Below are 20,937 nucleotides of genomic sequence, written 5' to 3' on the forward strand. Positions count from 1 at the left end.
GAAGAATCAAGAGAAAGCCTTGTATGTGGGGGTGGGCGGATACAGCCTTTCAGATAGTAAGGACCTAAGCTATAGAAAGTTTATGGTCATAACCAGCACTTTGAATTGTGCTTGGAAACAAACCGATAGCCAGTGAAGCTGTTTTAACAAGGTATAGTTGACCCTCTGTGTCCACATTTCTTTTCATCCACGGATTCAAGCATCCAAAGCTTGAATATATATATATATATATATATATATATATATATATATATAAATCCCAGTAGGCAAACCTTGATTTTGCCATTTTATATAAGGCACACCATTTCACTACTCCACTGTATTTAATAAAATTTGAGCATCCACAGATTTTGGTATCCATGGGGGTTCTGTAACCAAACCTCAGTGGATACCAAGGGCCCACTGTATATGCTTCTTATATCTGGCCAGGTCAGCATGTTATAAACCTTGTATAATACCCATCTACCCAATGTTTCCCTCCAGCAAAAATGCTAGTTCTTTAATTCATATAGGAAGGTACAGTAACATTTTCAGGATCGTCTTTGGCTTTTTAGTGTGTAATTCTTGGTTGTACAGTGTTATGCACATACTGGGGGAGGGGGAATGGTGTGTGTGACTAGAATCATACACAGCATTCTCAGGCAAGCCTGATCACAAGGCATTACACCCTTTTACTTTTTGAGACTTTTCCTATTAATTCCTAATATGGGCTTTACAAATAGGAAGAGCATTTCTCATTTTGCTTTCCATCACAACACCGATCTTTTCCCTGGGTGCTTGGTGTCAATTAAGAGTCAGACCATCTCTGTATTTGTGAAAGCCTGGAGCACTATAAGCACTGGAGCCATTTTTAACCACTACCAGTCTGAATGGCATACACAGGGCACAGCTGGCGGAGCAGGGGGGGCAGCAAGGCTGAAACTGTTTTGCTTTGGGGGGGATGAGACTCTTGCAAAAGTTCAAATGAATGGGGACTTCCTGATTTTGCAAAAAGGGTCCCAACGTCTGAAGGAGATCAATGCCCTCTGAAAATGTCTGCAAATGGTCAGTTATGTCTTCTAAAGGCTTCTGGGCAGGTGTAATTAGCTGTTTATAGACATAAAAGTGATATATTGGTGGGGTGGTGTCTAAGAGTAAAACGTATTGGGATGGGGGCACCCTACAAACACAGGCATTGCCCACTTGTGATATAAGTCAGAGGCTGAGAATGGGAAAGGGTAATTCCCCAGCACCAGCTACTATACTTGAGATCAAAACCAATATGGAATAGGGGTTTCAATTCGCTGCCTCCACCAGGCAGTTAAAAGAGATACCATGGGCAATAGTACTGAAAGTTCCTAAGAAGATTAAAATTAATAGGTCCAAACACACACTTCCCATATCCTATTTCCAACCAATCTCAATCCCAAGAAAAATCAATTTGGAATAGGTCTAGATGGTCTCATCCAAATATATCTGGCAAAACCAGCATCACTTACATTAATGTCTCACCTTCTTTCTGAGCAGAGCTGGGTAGCATATGCATGGCCCTGTTATATTTTCTTTCCAACAGCCCTACAATTTCTGTCTGGCTAAGAAGTAAATCTCCCCCAAGCCATTCTGTGAACTTTATGAGTGAGTTGAGACTTGAATCTGAGTCTCCACTGCGCCGGTGTGATACTAATAGCTACACAACACTGCATTTTGGCAGATCTAAATAAAATCAAAGTGAAGGCAGAAACATCCAGTTTAAGGTAAATACTCCAAAGACACCAGATCCCACCTGATCTCGAAAGCTCAGCAGGGTTAGCCCTGATTAGTACTTGGATGGGGGAACATCAGATGCTGTAGGCTATATTGTAGAGGAAGGAATTGGCAAAATGGCCTTTGAGTATTCCTTGCTTGAGAAAACTCTTAGGAAATTCATGGGGTTGCCATACATTGACAGGCAATGTGAAAGTGCATACACAGGGAAAGAATTTCAGCATGCAAAGCAACATGCTAGAAGGCACTGAGACTGTCATTTGGAGGAGGGGGGGAATTAGAGGGTTGGCCAAAATTCTGTTTCTTTCCTGAATAATAGGGCCCCATACTGCCCAGCTCCATAATGCTGTTATTTCTATGCCCATATAGCAGCTGTGAGCAAGGTGTAGCCTCACAGGTTTCACACAGATAGACAGGTCACTTAGAAGAGATTCCCCTATCCCTGAAAACAGTTTTTATTCCAAATAGGCTTTCCTCATTCCTGGAGCTATCTAGGGGTGATGGTTCTGGTTTTAAGGTACAACAAGGACAGGTTCTATCCAACCCACTCCCCTCCCCTCCCCTCCCAGTGGAAACTTAAATATAGAAACTGAAAATGTCTGTCCAGACACTTCTGGTCCCTCTCCCCCCCCCCCCCGCCTATTTTTAAACAAGTCCTAGTGCAGTGGTTCCCAACCTTTCTAATGCCGCGACCCTTTAATACAGTTCCTCATGTTGTGGCGACCCAACCATACAATTATTTTCATTACTATGTGCAAATATGTGTTTTCCGGTGGTCTTAGGCGACCCCTGTGAAAGGGTCGTTCGACCCCCAAAGGGGTCCCGACCCACAGGTTGGGAACCACTGTCCTAGTGAATCTTTTGTTAAGTGCTTGCAGTGAATGTTTGCCCCCAGTCTCACCAAAGTTGCCTATTTCTGCTGTAAATGGAAGAGGAAAGCTTTAGTACAATCCCTGGCCAACCAATCTAACAGCAACCATGTGTTTTCTTTTGTAGCTGGAAACCAAATTAGAATATTGGTGTGGATTGGTGTGTGTTTATACTCTCTAAAGTCATGAAACCAGAAGAAATCATTGAGCACATGGGCATAGGAAATCTATGGTGTCGTGTTAAAAGCGCAGTACAGGAGCATGGTAAGAAAAACAGTATTCAAGATCTTACTGAAGAAGAGGCCAAAATTGTAGAAGCTGCCAAAGAGGGGGCCCTGGAGATCCTGGAAGATGCCCTAAAAAAAAAAGACAAGGTGCTGATGAAGTTACCTGAGAGAATTGTCCTTCAGGAGGAAGAGCGAGAAGACTTTTGGATGGAGCGTCATGCCATCTTGACAGAAGACAAAGTTAAAAAGCTAATTACAGAACTCCAAAAAGTAAACTTTAAGAAGAATACTAGCAGTAACATTTGTGCTGCATATGTGTCGTTGTTTGCACATGGTATAGGAAGAACCATCTACTTGTGTAATCCATTCTGGAAGACTCAAAAGTATCTTGGAAAATTTTCCCAGCCAGGCATTCTCATTCATGAAGTGTCCCATTTCTTGGGTGCTAAAGACATCACCTACAAAGAGAACACCTTCACCGTTGGGTGCAAAGGCTCCCTCATAAAAAACAATCCAGCACACAGTTCAGCTCTTTCTGGTGAGCAAGACTGGGAGGGAGCCCTTAGGAAAGCCTTCCTGAATGCTAGCAACATTGAGGATGAGTTTGAAATCACCCTCAACCACAAAGGAAGCTATGTGGATGGCAAATACACTTGCTGTGGGGAAACAAAAAGGTACTCTGTGTGCGAGTCTTCTGTCCCTGACTACTTCCATACTTGTGATGCTGATGAAGTGTAAGTATATTTTTATCCTGGAAGGGTCAGCTTGTAAGCCTATAAACCAGAAACCTTGTACATGCTCTCTTACACACACAAGCACATGTGTAGTTCCTGCAACCATGGGGTCAGCAACTCACTTTCTCTCCCTTCTTCCCTCTGGTTCTCTCCCATTTTCCCATCCAGTCCATCAGTGTCTCTCTCGGGCCTAATCCAGTATTCAGCACTCGGGAATAGTAGCCTCTCTCTAGCACAGAAAAGGGAAAAAAAGGTGATCTTTAGGCTTAGTCCTACTGGTCATAGGGGAGACACCATTGGTGTAGTGGTAAATTTTGTTTTTTGTTGTTGTTTTTTGGGGGGGTTTTTTTGGCCCTACTTCCATGGAGATCCCCAAAAGTCATGCAGATATACTGATTTAAAACACTTTCTGGGAGCTTTCATCTCCTGCAGGAACATGACTTTTTTAACGCTAGTGGATCTTGCCAATTCAAGCCAGTCTACGATGCTTTGGATTCCAATAGAGTCAGCATGGCATAGTGGTTTGAGTGTTGGACTATGACTTTGGAGATCAGAGATTGATTCCCAGCTCAGCCATAAAATTCACCGGGTGACCTTGAGCAAGTCATATGCTCTCAGCTTAAGGCAATGGCAAACCTCCTCTGAACAAATCTTGCCAGGAAAATTCCATGATAGGGTTACCTTAGGGTTGTCATAAGTTGAAAACACAGGTACTGCTCATAATTCCATGTTGTTGCTGGGAAGATCCGTTTACTTACCTCCAACTAGGTAAGTAAAGGATTGGGGAGTTCAAAGTGGGGTTGCAGATGTCATTGTTCCTGCTAATCAAAAACATCAGTGGGCTTTTGGCCCTCTGAACCCTAACTTAACTACAACACAGGGGTCTCCAAACTCTTACAGGAACCAGGTCCCCTCATATTGGAGCAGAGGCAGGTACTGTTATTTTGGTGGCCACTTTTGCTACCTCCTGCTTTTAACATGCACTGACAGAGGGTTACTAAACTTGCTGGAGGAGGAGTTGTTCATGGTAGGGTAAGGAACTGCTTTGTGTCCCTGCCAAGTGCCGCTGAACTCCTCTTCAGAATGAATTAAGGGCCAAGACCCCTCTCATCCACCTTTTCATCTGCACCTGGGTTTTTATCACTCAACGGCCAAAAATATACCTATGGGGACTCTTATAGACTTGGAGTTGCTGCTTTGTTTCACCCTCCTATGGACTTGTGAGGTCCCCCAGAAATGTGCTGGATGTCATGCTGGCCACAAGCAAATGGGACTGTTGGAGGGGAAGGAGAGTTTACTTGTATGCATGTGTGTGTGTTTTTGCTTTGTCTGTGTGTTTTGTTTTGTTTTGTTTTTTGGCCAGATCTCAGGGCCTGGAACCTCTTCTTCAGTGTGAGAGCATGGCCTTAAAATATCTGGTCATACAAATTGTTATCATTTCTTGGCTCTGATGTTTTTATTTGAATGGCCTTGCTTGTACAGCTATGGTTGGTGCTTAATTACATCATTAGGGGCTGTCCCATGTCACATCACTAGAAACTCCCTTCTTTTGGCAACCACACACATGACCTACACCACCCCATTTAAGCCTAATTTGGCCTGCCTGCCTGCCCACCCACCTCCTTCTCTGTCAGCCCTGAAGGAGCCCACCTGTTTCTGCAAGCAAGAGGAGGAAAATGAGGAGTTGGGGGTGATATGTGGGATGGGAGTAGTATGCAAGGATGGCAGCAGGATGAGGGCTTAGAGAGCAACAGAGGGACAGGCTTTGAGAGAGGGATGTATGGGTTGGGCACTACATTGTTTCCATGATCTGTATGGATTGCTCACAGAAATGTATTGGGGTAGTCATGTTGGCCATACAGCAAACTACAATAACATCCAAAATCCACAAGGAACAAGGAAGCTTTCTCCACAAGACAGCATAGAACTTACACTTAAGACAGTGTATGTTAGAATTCCAGTCTTGAACTGAAATCCTGTAGTTTCTATTCAGGAGTAAGTGCTACTGAGTTCAGTAGGAGTTGCTGCTGTGCATGTCTGTAAAACTGATTGTAACTTCTAAGTAGGCATGTATATGACAGTGCTGTCCCTATACAGTGAAATCCTATACATGTCTGTGAACCTTATCACGCACATTCTGGTCTCCAATCTGGGCATGGGCGCATTGCTGAGCAAGAACAGATTTTATTACACACCGAACTGTCTGCAGGCTGGCCCCATGCTATCGCCCAGCGCCAGGCCAGGCCCAATCAGAACAGAAGTGCGTCCATTTGGTCTACCAGAAAGCTTCTGTCAGAGCAAAAGGACATGCCTCAATTCTGATTGGGGCCAGGTCCAGCCTGGCACAAGGCGATGGCATGGGGCTGGCCTGAGGACAGTTCGGTGTGCAGTAAAATCTGTTCTCCCTCAGCAATGCACGTCCCTTGCCTGTGCCCAGATTGGGGACCAAAATGTGTGCAATAAGGTTCTACCTAGCAGAACTTGGTGGTTCCATTTAATAGAATAGTATTGACTTTGATACAGACGTGTACATTTCAGAGCTTGGGAAAGTTGTTATGTGGACTGTTGTGGTTAGGGATTATGAGAACTGTAATATAAAAGAAATGCTGTATTTCCAAGCCCTGATAGGACTTCATCTGTACTTCTGAATTTTCCATCATATTACTGAGCCAGTCACAAGTGCTTTGTACCTCTCTACCTAGAGAAAGAAGCTCAGTTATACTGTATGGGCATCTCTGAATGAGAGAACCCACCCCCTGATGTTACCTGGACCCAGTGGTTGATTAAGAAGGTGAAAACTGTTCCCTGCTGCCATTATATGCCCTTGGGCATTATGTGATTTCTTTGCTGAAATCACACACTGGCCTTCTATGCTGTTGGTGCAACATAAAATACATTTTTTCAACATTGGTAGTAGCATGCATGCCTTTTTCCTGACCTTGCTGTACAGGTGCCTCTGCCAGCCTTTTGCCACAGTTCCATTTTCTGGAACACGAGGTGTTTACCCTCCACTAATGGCCATAGCCTTTTGCAGGAAGATCTCAAAATGTACCATTATCTAAAAATCTATTTTGTCTCCTTCCTAGGCGGGAAACAGTGCTACTACTGAAAGAATTACATCGAAGATCAAGGGCCATATCACCCAAACTGAGACGAATACACAGACTTGTAGATGAAATGGATAAATGTTTAAGAGATTTTGAGATGGGTATTTCTGTTACATTTGCTGGAGGAGCAGGAGTCATATTAGGATCATTGCTGGCTCCTGCAACAGGTGGGCTTTTTGCCCTATCGATATTGATGTTTTCTACAGCATTGCTTGGTTTGACTGAGCTTACCAGGGCTTCCTGTAAGAGGCTCACCAAAGCAGCAAAGAAGGAAGTGTATGCTATCAGTGATGAATACCAGCGTTTCCGGGATATCCAAAGACTCATAACACTCCTAAATGGGAAAAAATGCCTCAGAGATTATCAAACTGACTTCTACACTTTCCTAGACATCTTAATTCTAAGACGGAGCCGTTTTAATCTGAAATAGCACTCTTCTCCAACCACACATCTCAAATTAATTGATTTTCCTCTCATACGCATTCCTCCCTATCGAGCTCTCACAATTGAACATGGTAACAGAGAATACAGTGGCTTGTACAATTCTAACCTTCATGCTCAGTTGTATATCTCGGAGGTTGCTGAAGACCCTTCCATGGGAGGTTAGGCTGGTCCCCCTCACTGCTTTCTTTCCATAGGAAACCAAAGACCTTTTTGTTTAAGCAGGCTGTTTTGATGGTTAAACAGAAAAGGGTTTTATTTATTTTTGTGTTGTATTTGTTTTTAACTTTTGTATGACGTTTAAATGATATTATGGTGTTTAATGTGGGGATTTTTAATAAATATTGTAAGCATTTTTAATTTACTATTTTTGGAAGCTACCTTTGGTCTCATCTTGGAAAAAATATAGCATATAAATGAAGTTAAAAGAATCTGTGTTCTGTATATTTTTCACATCATATTCACATTCTTTTGTTTTCCTTTTGGCATTTGGAATGTGATTAAAATGCACTGTGCTATCTTAATATCTAAGAGGAATGTTGAACTACAGAAACCTTGACTACACATAGCAACTGAAGAGAGTACATGAATTCAAGGATTCATGGCTTGAAAATATTTTAGAGAGAGAGAGATTCTAAAAAGCAAACCTTGGATTTTGTCATTTCGTATAAGGGACACCATTTTACTAGCCATTGTATTTAATGAGACTTGAGCATCCAGTGATTTTGGGTATCCACAAGGTGAGGGGTCCTGGAAAAACTCCAGTGGATACCAAGGGCCCACTGTACTACTGTGGATATGCAAAGAACATTAACCTCAGCTAGTAGCCATGCCTCAGTTTATGGAAGGCTTGCAACTCATCAGGGGCAGCTTTCAGGCTTCAGAGGTGGCTGTCTTCAGTTTTAGGATTAGAATGGTAGGAACTTGCTACCATTCTACATAGACACTTGTAAATCATTCTTGAGGGTTATTTATAATCAGAGCATATATAGGTCTTATATTCTTTTAGTGGTACAGTGGTTTGAGCTCTAGTGTATGAGTTGAGACCAGGGTTTGAATCTTCACTTGACCATGGACAGCAAAAGCAAACCCCCTCTGAACAAATCACGCTATGAAAAAACCCAAAACTCTGTGATAGTTTCATCTTAGGGTTGACCTAAGTTGGAAATGACCTGAAGGCACTCAAAAACAAATATGTTGTGAGGTAACATAACGTTATCTTGGAAACTTGATTCTTTACAGAATTACTAGGAAAATTGAATTAGACATCTTTCAGATTGTAATATGGATCTGACCAAATATCTCTCATTGATGCAGGTACATGACAGATCAATAGTTCCTCTGTTCATATCAAATTGAGTTATACAGGAATGATGAGGCAGAGTTATGTTACAGATGTCATGACTGTGGTGTGTCTTCTAATACTTATCAATTTATGGCAAACCTAAGATAAACCTATTATGGGTTTTTCTTGGCAAGATTTATTCAGATGAGATTTGCCCTTGCCTTCCCGTGAGGCTGAGAGTGTGTGACTCCCCCAAAGTCACCCAGGGGGTTTCATGGCCTAGCAGGGAATTAAGCCCTGATCCCCAGAGTCATAGTCCAACATTCAAACCACTATGCCACAGAGTACATAATGCACATTTATTGTCAGATGAGTAATTGAAGATTGTGGAATTTTCTGTCCTATGTATAAAACTAATTTATTATATTTTGTGCACTGATATTTTATTGTATTATTTTGGGGCTTTTTTCTCTAAGGGACATAACGCTTGCAGGATTTTCTGTGAGACAAGATAACTTGGCCAGTGTGGGGTACTGTGTATCTTAAGAGTTGGGAGTGGGAACCATTTGTCTTTGGCCTCAGGCAGGAACATTTATCAGGCCACACCTGATCAGGGAACCAGAGAATCTGAACAATTTAAAAATTACCTTTGGCTACTACAGGCAGGAAATCCTTCCACATGTGTAAATAAGGGTCAGACTAAAGGAAGCATGGATTTCTTGCTGGTTGTTGTTGTGTGCCTTCAACCTAAGGTGAATCTATCATGGGGTTTTCTTGGCAGGTTTGTTCAGAGGGGTTTTGCTATTGCTGCTGTCTTGAGGCTGAGAGAGTGTGACTTGCCCAAGGATAGGAGCAAAATTTGTGTTTTCTGCAAGCATAGTCACTCACCACTGAAAGCTGCAGAGGAATAGGGCTACTCTTCCAAATGAGGTCCTAAGAGTTATTCAACTCTTTCACACCTAATTCCTAGGAAAGCCCTACAATTTCCTCCTTGCCCTGTTATTCCTCTGATTTTTTTTTCCCCAGGTGAGAAAGCCCTACTTTGGAATTTCTTTCACCTGATTTTCCTTCTAGATAAGCACCCATTTAAAATTCAAAATGAGCTACTATAGGTGGTGAGAGGGGATTAAGATCCATGAACTGATTAGCAGTGGGGCACTGACATTTTCTGAATCTGGTTTTGGCTGGCTCAGTGACAGTCCCTGAAGTTTGTTCTCAGTTCCTTTTTGTGTGTGTGTGAAACTGAATCAGAGCCCAGTTGGTAAGCTAAATAAAGATGCAAACAATATATGTTCCCATATCCTGCTTGCCTCCAAGAATACTCATTTCAAATATCTCCTGAGAAGTCCTGTTTTGAAGGAGACACTCTCCCAGGCACAGATAATTGTTTTGGTACCATTTCACAAAAATGGAGACACAAAGGATTGCCCTAACTACAGGACTATTGCAGTAATTTCCCCATGCAAGCAACATTCTGTTAAAATTTCTGCAGAAGAGTCTCCTACTGTATATGGAGGGAGTAATTCTAGAGAGTGTGTTGTAGTGGTTTGAGTGTCGGACTATGACTCTGGAGACCAGGATTAGATGCCCAGCTCGGCCATGAGACCCACTGGATGACCTTTGGCATGTCACACACACTCATCCTCAGGGGAAGGCAATGGCAAACCATCTCAGATAAGTTTCCCCTTACGCACACAACACCACCATCAAGTGGGGTTGAGGAAAGGAGGAGTGCAAACATACAGAGGATACATGAAGCACACCAGGGAATTCTAGAAGAAAATCAGCATGTGCTTTATAGATTACAGAAAAGTCTGGCTGCATAGATAACAAAAGCTACGAAATAAAGGAATGGGAGTGCCAATATACTTTATTGTCCTGACAAGAAACCTGTTTTCAGGACAAGAGACTACTATCAGAACAGGATATGGAGAAACAGAATGATTCCCAAATGGAAATGGGGTCAGACAAGGCTGCATTCTACCACCCTACCTGCTCAGTTTGTATGCAGAAAACCTCATATGGTTTAGACACGGAAGAAGGGGAAGTGAAGACTGGAGGAAGGAACATTGCCAGTCTAAAATATGTACAAAACACAATACTAGCAGAAAACGACAAAGACTTGGAACAATTACTAAGGGAAGTTAAAACAGTGCAAAAGCAGGCATACTGCTGAACATTAAGAAAACAAAAATAATGACCAAGGAAGACTTACATAAATTCAACCTAGACAATAAGGAAATCAAAAGAATTAAAGATTTCCCTTTATTAATCATTTATCAGGCTGGAGAGTGCAGTCAAGACGTGAGAAGACTAGAACTGGGAGGGGCAACTATGAAAGAATTAGACGAGCTTACTGTCCAAAGATATAAAACTGAACACTAACGGATAGTGCAAGCCAATCACCCAATCACCATGTATGAACATGAAAAGCTGGAAAGTGAAGAAAACAGACAGAAAGAAAAGTAACTCGTTTGAGATGTGGTGCTTGTGAAGAGTGCTGAGGATACCATGGACAGCCAGAATCAAATGGGATCTAGAATTGATCAAACCTGAACTCTCAATGGAAACCAAGATGATTAAGTTGAAACTGTTGTACCTAAAGAGAAGACTCACTAGAAAAGACAATGAGAAAAGACAAAAAGGTGGAAAGTAGCAAAAGAGAGGAAGATCTCATACTAGATGGCTAGACACAGTCAAGGAGGCCACAACCTTGAGCATGCAAGACCTGAACAGAGCAGTTGAGGAAAGTGGGGGCTTGGAGGTGGACTTACTCATGGGTTTGCCATGAGTTGAAGTTGACTCAAAGACAATTAACAGCAACAGCAATTCTAAGCTTAGATTGATTGCAGTGCAGGAGGATGTATTTTTTAGGTTTTATTTAGCTGTGAGCTCTGACTTGAAGTCTCATGCAAAGAAGAAACAGCGAACTAGTCAGCAAAAATCAGCATGAAGGAGAACCAGTTGCAATCAGTCTCACTCAAGATCATTTTTTCAGTTTTGCTGGTGTGTGATGCCAGCATATATGCTGTATATACACCCTAAACATCCGACTCCTATGGTTCCAGCCAACTCCTATGGTTCTTCCCTCAATGTTCATTAGTTTTTTTTTAACAACAGGGCTTTCTCAGTCTTTTTGCTCTGCTGGAAACAGGACCATCATACTGTATGTGATCGTTCCCCCACCCAGTCTTCAGTCCAGAATTTGCCACCAGCAGGGGGCAGCAAGAGAATTTGAGCTAGACATGTTCATAAATTTCTATCAAGCTTTGGTTATTCTCTTGAGCTTTTTCAAATCAAAGGCTTTGAGCAGTATTAAATAATTGCTTTCGAATTCAGAACTGTAATGACATTTTTACACATTTCTACTGTTTAGATGTGTATTCGTCTTCATTCTGTTCACTCCAGAGGGACAGGATGTAGCTGTGTGGTATCACGTTTTCTTCACGTTGAGAAGTTGGAGGGACAGATAGCAAAACAGTAATAGCATGAGAGTGATGTCATAAAGCAGGGACGTAGCCGGGGGGGGGGATCTTGGGGTCCGGACCCCCCCCTTCCATTAGAAAAATGAATGGTGTGTGCTGCTGCGCCGCTGGACGCAAGCACCATTATAATGGTGGCACTCAGTCTGGACCCCCCCCTTCCTAAAATCCTGGCTACGTCCCTGCATAAAGGATTGAATAACACACTTCTGTAATTAAATGCTGATGTAACTGAGTTTATTGTACAAAATCCTCAGAGAAACTTCAAGACAAGAGTCCTCCAGTTAAGTCCCAAATAAAAGCTGAATCATGAGGTTGGCAATGCATAGAAAACAAACTAATACATAGAAGGCAGACACAGAACAGGATCAAAAGACATACCATCAAAAGACAAAGCAAACCAGCAAAATCCTTAGACAGCAAAATTTTAACAGGCACCTGTCAGATAGAGGAATAAATCCATGATCCTATTAGCAGATTCAAAGGAAAATCTGGAGTGTGAATATCTGAAGGGAATAAGTTAATCATAAGATTAGATACTGGTTAATTTTAAGGAATAAAAAAGTAGAGGCACTCAGCATTAAAAAAACCAAAGGAGTACCTTTGTAATAAAATCCTATAGGAAAGCTGAGAAGAGGGTTTTCTTAGACAAAGTTCCTAAGGGCCTCAGTCCAGATGGTATAGAAGGGTATTGGTGCAGATGGGCCCCTCTTCCCTCTGGCCTGTGAGTATTGGGAGATTCAGTCCAGGAAATAAACTTTAAATTTCATTTGCAAAATAAAAGGCTACTGCGTTTGAGATCCAGTTTGTCTCCAATCCTTTGTGAGACCACAAACCCCTTTGTTAGGAAGAGAACACTGAATTTCTCATTGGGGAAACTTTTTAGTGTTGTTAAGGTAAAACATGCCAATGCAGTCCCAACTTAGAAATTGTTTTACCTTTGTTTGAGGTAGAAGAAGCCTCAAATAGTAAAATCCCAGTCCATTGGCTCTCTCTTTAGGATTCCCCTGTGGTGGCTAAAATATGATGTCTTCACATCCAGAAAACTACAACTATGACATCTTGACCAAATGCAAGGTTATTTTTTTCTTTTTTCCCCTCCCACATCATTTTTAACAGTTTTGCCTCATGAAGAAGCCAGTGGAGCTTCAAAATCTTGCAACATGTAAAACGTGCATTTTGGTTGGTCCCATAAAGGTATCACTGTTTTGTGGATTTTGATGACGCTGTACTTTGTTATATTGGCCAACATGGCTACCCTGGATATGTTTTCCAAAGGACCTGTACTATTAGATTTGGAAAGAGAGATTGTTGTACCTCTGTCAAAGCATGCTGTTTTGTTGAGATTCCCATAAATTTTGCCCAACTCATGGGTAAACAACAGAAAAGAAGCAATCTAAAACAACAAAAATAGCTCATGTGGCAAGCCTATGTGCCTCCATGACTTGTGAATTTACTTTTTAAACAAAATTGGAAGGCTAATTGTACGTTTCCTATATTGGATGCAGTTTGCTGCTTCAGATCCAAAGCACAACCAGTACATATGCCAGTTGTGCAATTACAGCATGAAAGTTGTACAAAAATAATCACAATCTGATAATGTGAAATCAAGTTTCTTTAACATTTCCTAGCTACTTTCTAGTGAACTCTTACAAACCAGTTTGAAATCATAGAATCATAGAGTTGGAAGAGACCGCAAGGGCCATCCAGTCCAACCCCCTGCTATGCAGGAACCCTCCATCAAAGCATCCCCAACAGATGGCCATCTAGCTTCTTTTTAAGACCTCCAAGGAAGGCGACTCCACTACACTCCGAGGGAGTTTGTTCCACTGTCGAACAGCCCTTACTGTCAGGAAGTTCCTCCTAGTGTTGAGGCGGAATCTCTTTTCCTGTAGCTTGCATCCATTGTTCCGGGTCCTGTTCTCTGGAGCAGCAGAAAACAAGCTTGCTCCCTCCTCAATATGAGATCCCCTCAAATATTTAAACAGGGCTATCATATCACCTCTTAACCTTCTCTTCTCCAGGCTACTGGTCTAGAGAAAGTTTGAATCTTTGCCCACTTTAATCTTTGATGACTGAAAAAAATACAATGAAATCTTTATCAGAATGTACTTTATCTTAAAAAGGGGGAGGGGGTTGCTTTAGGTATTCACCTTGATAAATGGGAAGCCCTGTTCATTGTAATCCAAAAAATAACAGAATCCTAGGGAGAGAAGGGACTTGAATGTTATCTACCTCAAACCAAAATGCTCTCGTTTTGGGGGTCTAAGAGATTAAAAAATAATATAGCCAATGAATAAGAGGCTTGAAGAACAAACGGCTCAAGCAAATGAACTAATTGTAAAGTCGAAGGCTTTCATGGCTGGCATCCATAGTTTTTTGTAGGTTTTTTTGGGCTGTGTGGCCATGTTCAAGAAGAGTTTATTCCTGACGTTTTGCCAGCATCTGTGGCTGGCATCTCTGAAGATGCCAGCCAGAGATGCGGATAAAACACCAGGAATAAACTCGTCTAGAACATGGCCACATAGCCCGAAAAACCCCAAAAAACTAAAAATGAACTAATTCTTATAACCTTCTCACTCCCCTTCCCCTTAGCTGCCAAATTACTAGAACTGGCAGCCAATCTATAGGTGAAATATAGGTGAGCAGGTGGGATGTTGCTTGAATTTAAATACATCTATGTATCATATTGAAATATGTCAATATGCTAAACATCAAGTCTGAAGCAACGGTGCTTCTGAAATGAAAACATTAAGCAGATGTGCACAGCAATGACAGTATATGCTGCCAGACTGACAATATAGCAAGCAGAGAAGCAAATGCCCCACTGGATACAGCTGAGAAAATGAATAGGAAGAGAAACAACTTGCTCATTGTTTATAAAGGCTGAAATATATATATATAATATATATATAAATAAATGAAATTTATTTATAGTTTTTTAAAAAAATTAATTCCAAATTCCTTCTCATTTACTTAAGTATATTCCACCCATGTGACTTTAAAATAAATACAGAATTTGTTTATTTTACTAAATTACTGAGTTTTATATTTATGAAAAAAAGAGAAGCATGGCATTCTACATAGCTCTGAGTTTTAAATTTATGAAAAAAAGAGTGGCTTTCTACATAACTCTTCACACAGTACTACCCTTACTCTCTCACAACTAACTTGTTCAACTAAGTTAAAGAGCCTCAGATATAACCATTCCTCAAAACTGTTCCAGTCCTCAGGACTGGACCACAGCTTTGGCACAGCTTCTGGCCTCTTAGTACGCATGCATCATTTAAACAGCATACCTCCAAAGTGACCCGAAGCAGCTTTATTTTGGCCTGTCTGTATGAGCCCTTTGTTTCTTTAGCCCCTTTCTGACTTTCTCTCACTTGGCATGTTTCTGAAATGTATTTTAAAGAATAGACTGCAAGTATAGTTGGATTGTGCTTGGACAAAACATGCTGGCTGGGCAGGCGTGCATGTATGAGCTGGAGTCCCCATAATTCCCAAGCTCTGACCTATTAATATAAAGCTATTGCAGTGCCAAGCCATTCAGGCTTTTATGCATATAATTTACATTTTCTGTAGCAGCTGTATCCTGTGATAAAATGCCCACCACTGCTATAGGATTCCTTTCCTGGTCAGTCACTATATGCAGAAATCATTATAGCCTCTATCCACAGATATTTTTAATCCACAGATTACAGCACCCATCTTGAAAATATTTTTAAAATATATAAATTCGTAAAGGCAAACCTTGATTTTTGCCATTTTATATAAGGGACACCATTTTACTCTGCCATTGTATTTGATGAGACTTGAGCATTCATGGATTTTGGTATCCATAGTGGGACCTGGAACCTCCAGCAGATACCAAGGGCCCGCTGTACTTGTTTTTTCCATTTTGGATCTCTTGAGTGAGGTCAAAACAGCCTTATGAGAATGAAGGGGGGAAATTCTATAACCACTTTTACAATATTATTTTTAAAATTACTTCTATCACACTCTCTGAAACAATCTAGTCTTTTCTCTGTGTTGGAGCTACAAGGACCTGATGATTTTTTACAACACCTTCTGGCCTACCAGGCTTGTGAAATACCAGAACTTAAAGCTGTCATTCATTTATTTGACTGCTAAACATAACACTGGAATATTATTAATAAATCCATTAACCTTACATTTGGAATAACTCTAATTAACTCTAGGGAAAATCCACCAGCTGTCTTTGGCCATGGCCAAGGTTCCTCCCAGAGCTATTTCCAACAAATCACATGGCTTCTTCTGAAGATGCCTGAGAGATACTTTCACTTTTGCTTGCTATTATAGCTACCAGTAGTTTATATTAATCATTGCACAGCTTTATATTAACTATTGCACAACTTGGGAAAACCCTGAAAGCTGTGTCCTCCTTTCTTAAATGTTGGAGATTTGTAGCTACAGTGTTACAGCCCTGTACCACCTGCAACCAAGGGTTACGGACACATTAAGAGCCTCAAGAACAAAAACAAGTTTCTATCATATTTTTTGTTGGGCAGGTGTCACAACTCTTTGATCATTTTGTTTGCATGAACCTTTTCCAGCTTCATAATGTACTTTTAAAAATTAGAAAGACCACAGTATTCTAACCATTGCACATAATATATTTCCACCAGAGATGGGGACTGTATGGGTTACTCACCATTTACTATAGAGTGTAGGGCTGATGGAAGCTTTAGTGCAGGAATATATTGAGGGTTACACATTCTCAAAGCTTGATTTGCACAGAAGCGTTATGTTACAGGGCATCTTTGCTCATAAAATTATAAGCACTGGAATAATGTGTTATTTTTTCCCCAACTTCTGACATGCACAGAGTTGGCTTGTTCTTGGGCTCATTCCCACTACAATTTGCAGTGAATCGCAGATTGAGCTATATGACCCTTGTTCCCACTTGAAATTGATTCCGATCCTTATTCAATCAATTTCAGTGGCAATAAAGCAGGGCGGACTAAAAAAAACAAACAGGTTTTCCTGATAGTAGTTTCAAAGTGGTTCTTTTCCAAAGAATTGATTATGAAGCATGTCCAATAAGTGGGAATTGCAGATCAGAATCAATTCATGCTGGAGAGGAGGGATGAATGGCTGAGGCCGCCTTCTCTCTCACTCACTCTTTTGAAGGCTGGTGGCATGGTGGAAAGCCTTGGGTCCTGGAAGCTCCTCCAGATGGGCTGGTTGCCGTTCACCTCACTGTCCATGGAAGCAGCGCTCTTGTCTCCCTCTCCTCTGCCCCAAATCACACTCAGCTGCTTCTCTAGGACCCCGGCCCCAGCCCACCATCAACAGCTTCACCAGGGAGCCTGGCCAGAGCACTCCTTGGCCCTCCTCTGCCTCCTCCTCATCATCATCATCCTTGCGGCTGACAGAGTATAACTGGGTGTGACTTGCAGTGGCGACAGCACTCCATCTCTCTCCCTCTCCTTCTCCTCCCCCTGCCAGCTCTCTTACAAGCCAGCCTGGGGCCTCTGGGGCTCCTCTTTGCCTCCATCTCCACTGCCTTCCTCCTCCTCCTCCTCCTTCTCCTCCTCCTTTACCCAACCTCTGGAGCTGAAGTGAGGCCAGGGGAAGGAGATCTGACAAGGGAAGGAGGAGGAAAGGGAGAGAGATGGAGTGCCACTACTGTTGTTGCCACTGCAAGTCACACTGTCACACTCTCTCAGCCAGAGGGATGAGTAAGAGGAGGAGGAGGTGGCAGAGGAAGGCCCAGGAGTGCTCTGGCCTGGCTCCCTGGTGAGTTGTAATAATAATAATAATAATAATCATCATCATCATCATCATCATCAACCATGTCACACCAACAAAGGTAGCACTGTGTGTGTGTGTGTGTGTGTGTGTGTGAGAGAGAGAGAGAGAGAGAGAGAGATCTCCAAAAATCTGGGGAGGTATGGATCAATTCTGATTTGGATGAGGAAGCAGAGGAGTGCCTTCTCTCTTTCTCTCTCTGCCCCCCTCCTACTCAGCCCCCGGCACAATTAGTGGGAACAACATCTGTGCCAAAAATAAGCAGTTATAATGGGGTAAGAAAAAAATCCACTTTATAGTGTGAATGGGGGACCTTTTGGAATCGATTTCCATAAATTCTACAAGGCTATCCATGTATTCTTAGCTTTTCATAAGTTTATTAAGTTTTATTTGCACATTGTATGTAACAGTTGATATTAACATCCATGAAGGGGAAATCAAAGACAAAAATTAACCAAAAAAAACCAAGACAAGTCAATTCATTGATAAATTACAGTATAATAATAATAATAATAATAATAATAATAATAATAATAATTTGTATCCCACTTCTTCTGAAAGATCGAGGTGGGTAACAACAAAAATCAAAAACAGTTATACAGACAAATTATGAAAATATTCCCTCAATCCCCCAACCCTGTAACCCTCCCCCCTTCCTCAGTTAAAATATATAAAACTACATGTTGAAACAATAATTGACAGTTTAAAATGACAATGGGAATGGGCTAATTTTTTAGGACTGAAGGCAGAAGGGGGAAAGCTCTATAACGTGTCCTTTTGATTTCATATCCTATTTGTTTGTTCAGTTTGTCCATCCCTCATTCAAAAACTATAAAAACATCTAAAATTTAACTGGAAAGTCCATGGGGCTCCAAAGAAAATTGTGATTTATCCAGTTACCAACAAAAGGAAACAATATCTCCAAAGATTTTCTTCATTTCCATCCATCCCTTTAACAACTTTTCTAAGAAAGTAGATCACATTTTGCCTAAACCATTGTCTATGTATAAGTGATCCAAAATATTTCCCATAGCTGTCGACACATCCAAGAGTCCTAGAATATGGGTGAGGCCAGAGTTCCCATGGCAGCATCTGTGCTGCTGCTTTTATTTTTACTCACTTAAGTTACTTTGACAATATATTGCACAGTTCCTGTTTCCCCCAATGTGTCCAGCATAAGCATCAGGTGAATGTCTCTGCCACTGCCTAGGTCCTCCATCCCACTGAACCTTTCTTAAAAATTCATATTTGGCTACCTTACAATCCTCTAGTAAGGAGGCCAGTTTTAGTAAAGTTGCATATATTTATTAGAAAACAGACTTAATAACTTTCTTTCTAAACATGTGTGCAATAAACACTAGTGCTTCCTGTCTTAATACTCTGATAGCAACAGGGACTTTCCACATCTCCCAAGCACTTACATGTTATAAAGAACAGTGATAGGCAGAACCCAGCCAGAGTCGGTTGTTCTTATCATTGGCCAACACTGTACTTGGCAAAAACAATTCTTAGCATTCTTAAAGGCAAGGAAGAAGCTGCTTAGGCTGTTGAATGGTACAGCAGATCAAGGAGTGAAGCAGCGTTTGAGTATTAACATTTAGCTTCTCTCAGCAAAGATCTGTTCCCTACCTCCTAGCACACAGGAACCTAGATCTTCCTTCCTGGGGTCTAGAAATATCTCTAGTTACTTGCCTCTGTGCTTGTTTGAAGGATGGGCACCATTCTGAAGTGTCTAAGATGCAGTCAGCCTTTCCAGTTTGGCAGGGTGTCTAGCTGGGTGTACTTCTAGCATAGTGGTTAGGAGACACTCGCCAGGAGTGGTGTTAGGGCTACTTTTCTAAATAGCCACAAATTGTCCCCTAGGTATAAGGGACTCAGAGGTGTCCTCAAGGGTCCAAATCTTGCTCCAGGACAGCAGGAAAAAGAGAACATAGCTGCTGGTAAGGAGCAGAGGGGACAGGGGACCAAACACAGCCACTCACTGTGCCACCATTACATGGCTCACAGACTCAGAATCAACGACAATTGTACTGATTGTACAAGAACTTTCTACAACAACCCTATTCCAATCAATAATTTTTGCGAATTTCATGGACATTTATTAGAGAGGAAAAAAGGGAGAACAACTGATATCGTTTGAAATCACGATTAAGAGAGAAAACTGAGTTTGGAAGCATAGAAAGATTTGAAGTGGGCAAAAAAGTGAGAAAAGAGACTGAAACTGGATAAGAGAAGATTGTGAAGGAAGATCTCAGTTGCAACAACTGCTTTTCAGACTAAACCTTTGACATTCAGTGATAGCACTTATATGGAGTTTTTTAAATGGATTTCTGTAATCTAATATCAGTTGTAGCTGAGAAATAAAATTGTTAGGAGCCTGAACGTGGTGGTAATTTGCTAACAAACAGGACCTTCCTCATTTTGGTTTTGCAAGGAGGAGATTCAGCACTTGGGAGAAGGAGAAAAGGAAGGTATGATGGATTAATTTGTGGGCAATAGAAAAAGGGAGAAAGGCTACAGGGGTTCATCAGGAAGGAGATGCAATCAAGGTGATGAGCATTAAATGTATGGAATAAAATTGTGAAAACATTCCAAGAATTCAGTTCAAAGATTCTAAGTCCAAGTTGTTAAAGAAGAGAAGCAAGAAAGGACTAGAAATTATCAGATGCAGCGATGCCAGGCTAATTCAAAGAACCTGATTTGCTCACCCATTCAGTCAGCCAGGATTGGAACTGCAACAGTGTGACAGAGGATGTTAAGAGAAGTCTTTCCTAGTGCCAAGTGGCAACATAAACTCAAATTGCCAGACAGTCTTCTGCTGCTAAGACAGCCACTCCTTGAAGATCCCACCTTGCATCTTAACCTGCCTAACAGCTCTGTGAGTTCTGTCAGCCTGAGAGATTGACTTGTCCAAAGTCATTCTGCAGCCTTCATGGCTTTGACCTGGACTTGCATCTCTCCAAGTCTGGGTTGGCACTGTAATTACTACACAGGAAAATCTTTTTTCAGATCTAACCAAGATCAAAATGAAGTTAGAAGAATCCATCTGAAAGAGAGAAGGTCCAGATAGACTGGGAAGGTGCTTCAGGGATTCAGGGCAACATATCAGAAGACAAAGGGACAGAAGAAACTTACGATTTACTTCAAGAAAGCTGTTTTCATCCTGCATAACAAGGCTGCAGGGCCCTGTGCCTCACAGCACCTATAATGTTTTTTCACTATGCCTGTAAGACAAGAGGTTAAAGCCATGCAACCCTTCAGAGCCTCTGACTCTCCC

The 20,937-nt window shown here is 41.5% G+C and overlaps 1 protein-coding gene across 1 annotated transcript; it reads left to right on the forward strand.

Annotated features, from left to right (window-relative positions):
* The first annotated feature begins 2,797 nt into the window (after window positions 1–2,797).
* Window positions 2,798–7,110, forward strand: LOC149314081 (uncharacterized). The gene is made up of 2 exons (XM_089523057.1): window positions 2,798–3,573; window positions 6,660–7,110. The coding sequence occupies exons 1-2, from the start codon at window positions 2,798–2,800 to the stop codon at window positions 7,108–7,110; spliced, it is 1,227 nt and encodes a 408-aa protein (XP_089379183.1).
* Window positions 7,111–20,937: the final 13,827 nt, after the last annotated feature.

Source organism: Sceloporus occidentalis, unplaced genomic scaffold (genome assembly GCF_023333645.1).
Source record: "Sceloporus occidentalis isolate IW3139 unplaced genomic scaffold, rSceOcc1.0.p SCAF_4, whole genome shotgun sequence".
Taxonomy (NCBI): domain Eukaryota; kingdom Metazoa; phylum Chordata; class Lepidosauria; order Squamata; family Phrynosomatidae; genus Sceloporus; species Sceloporus occidentalis.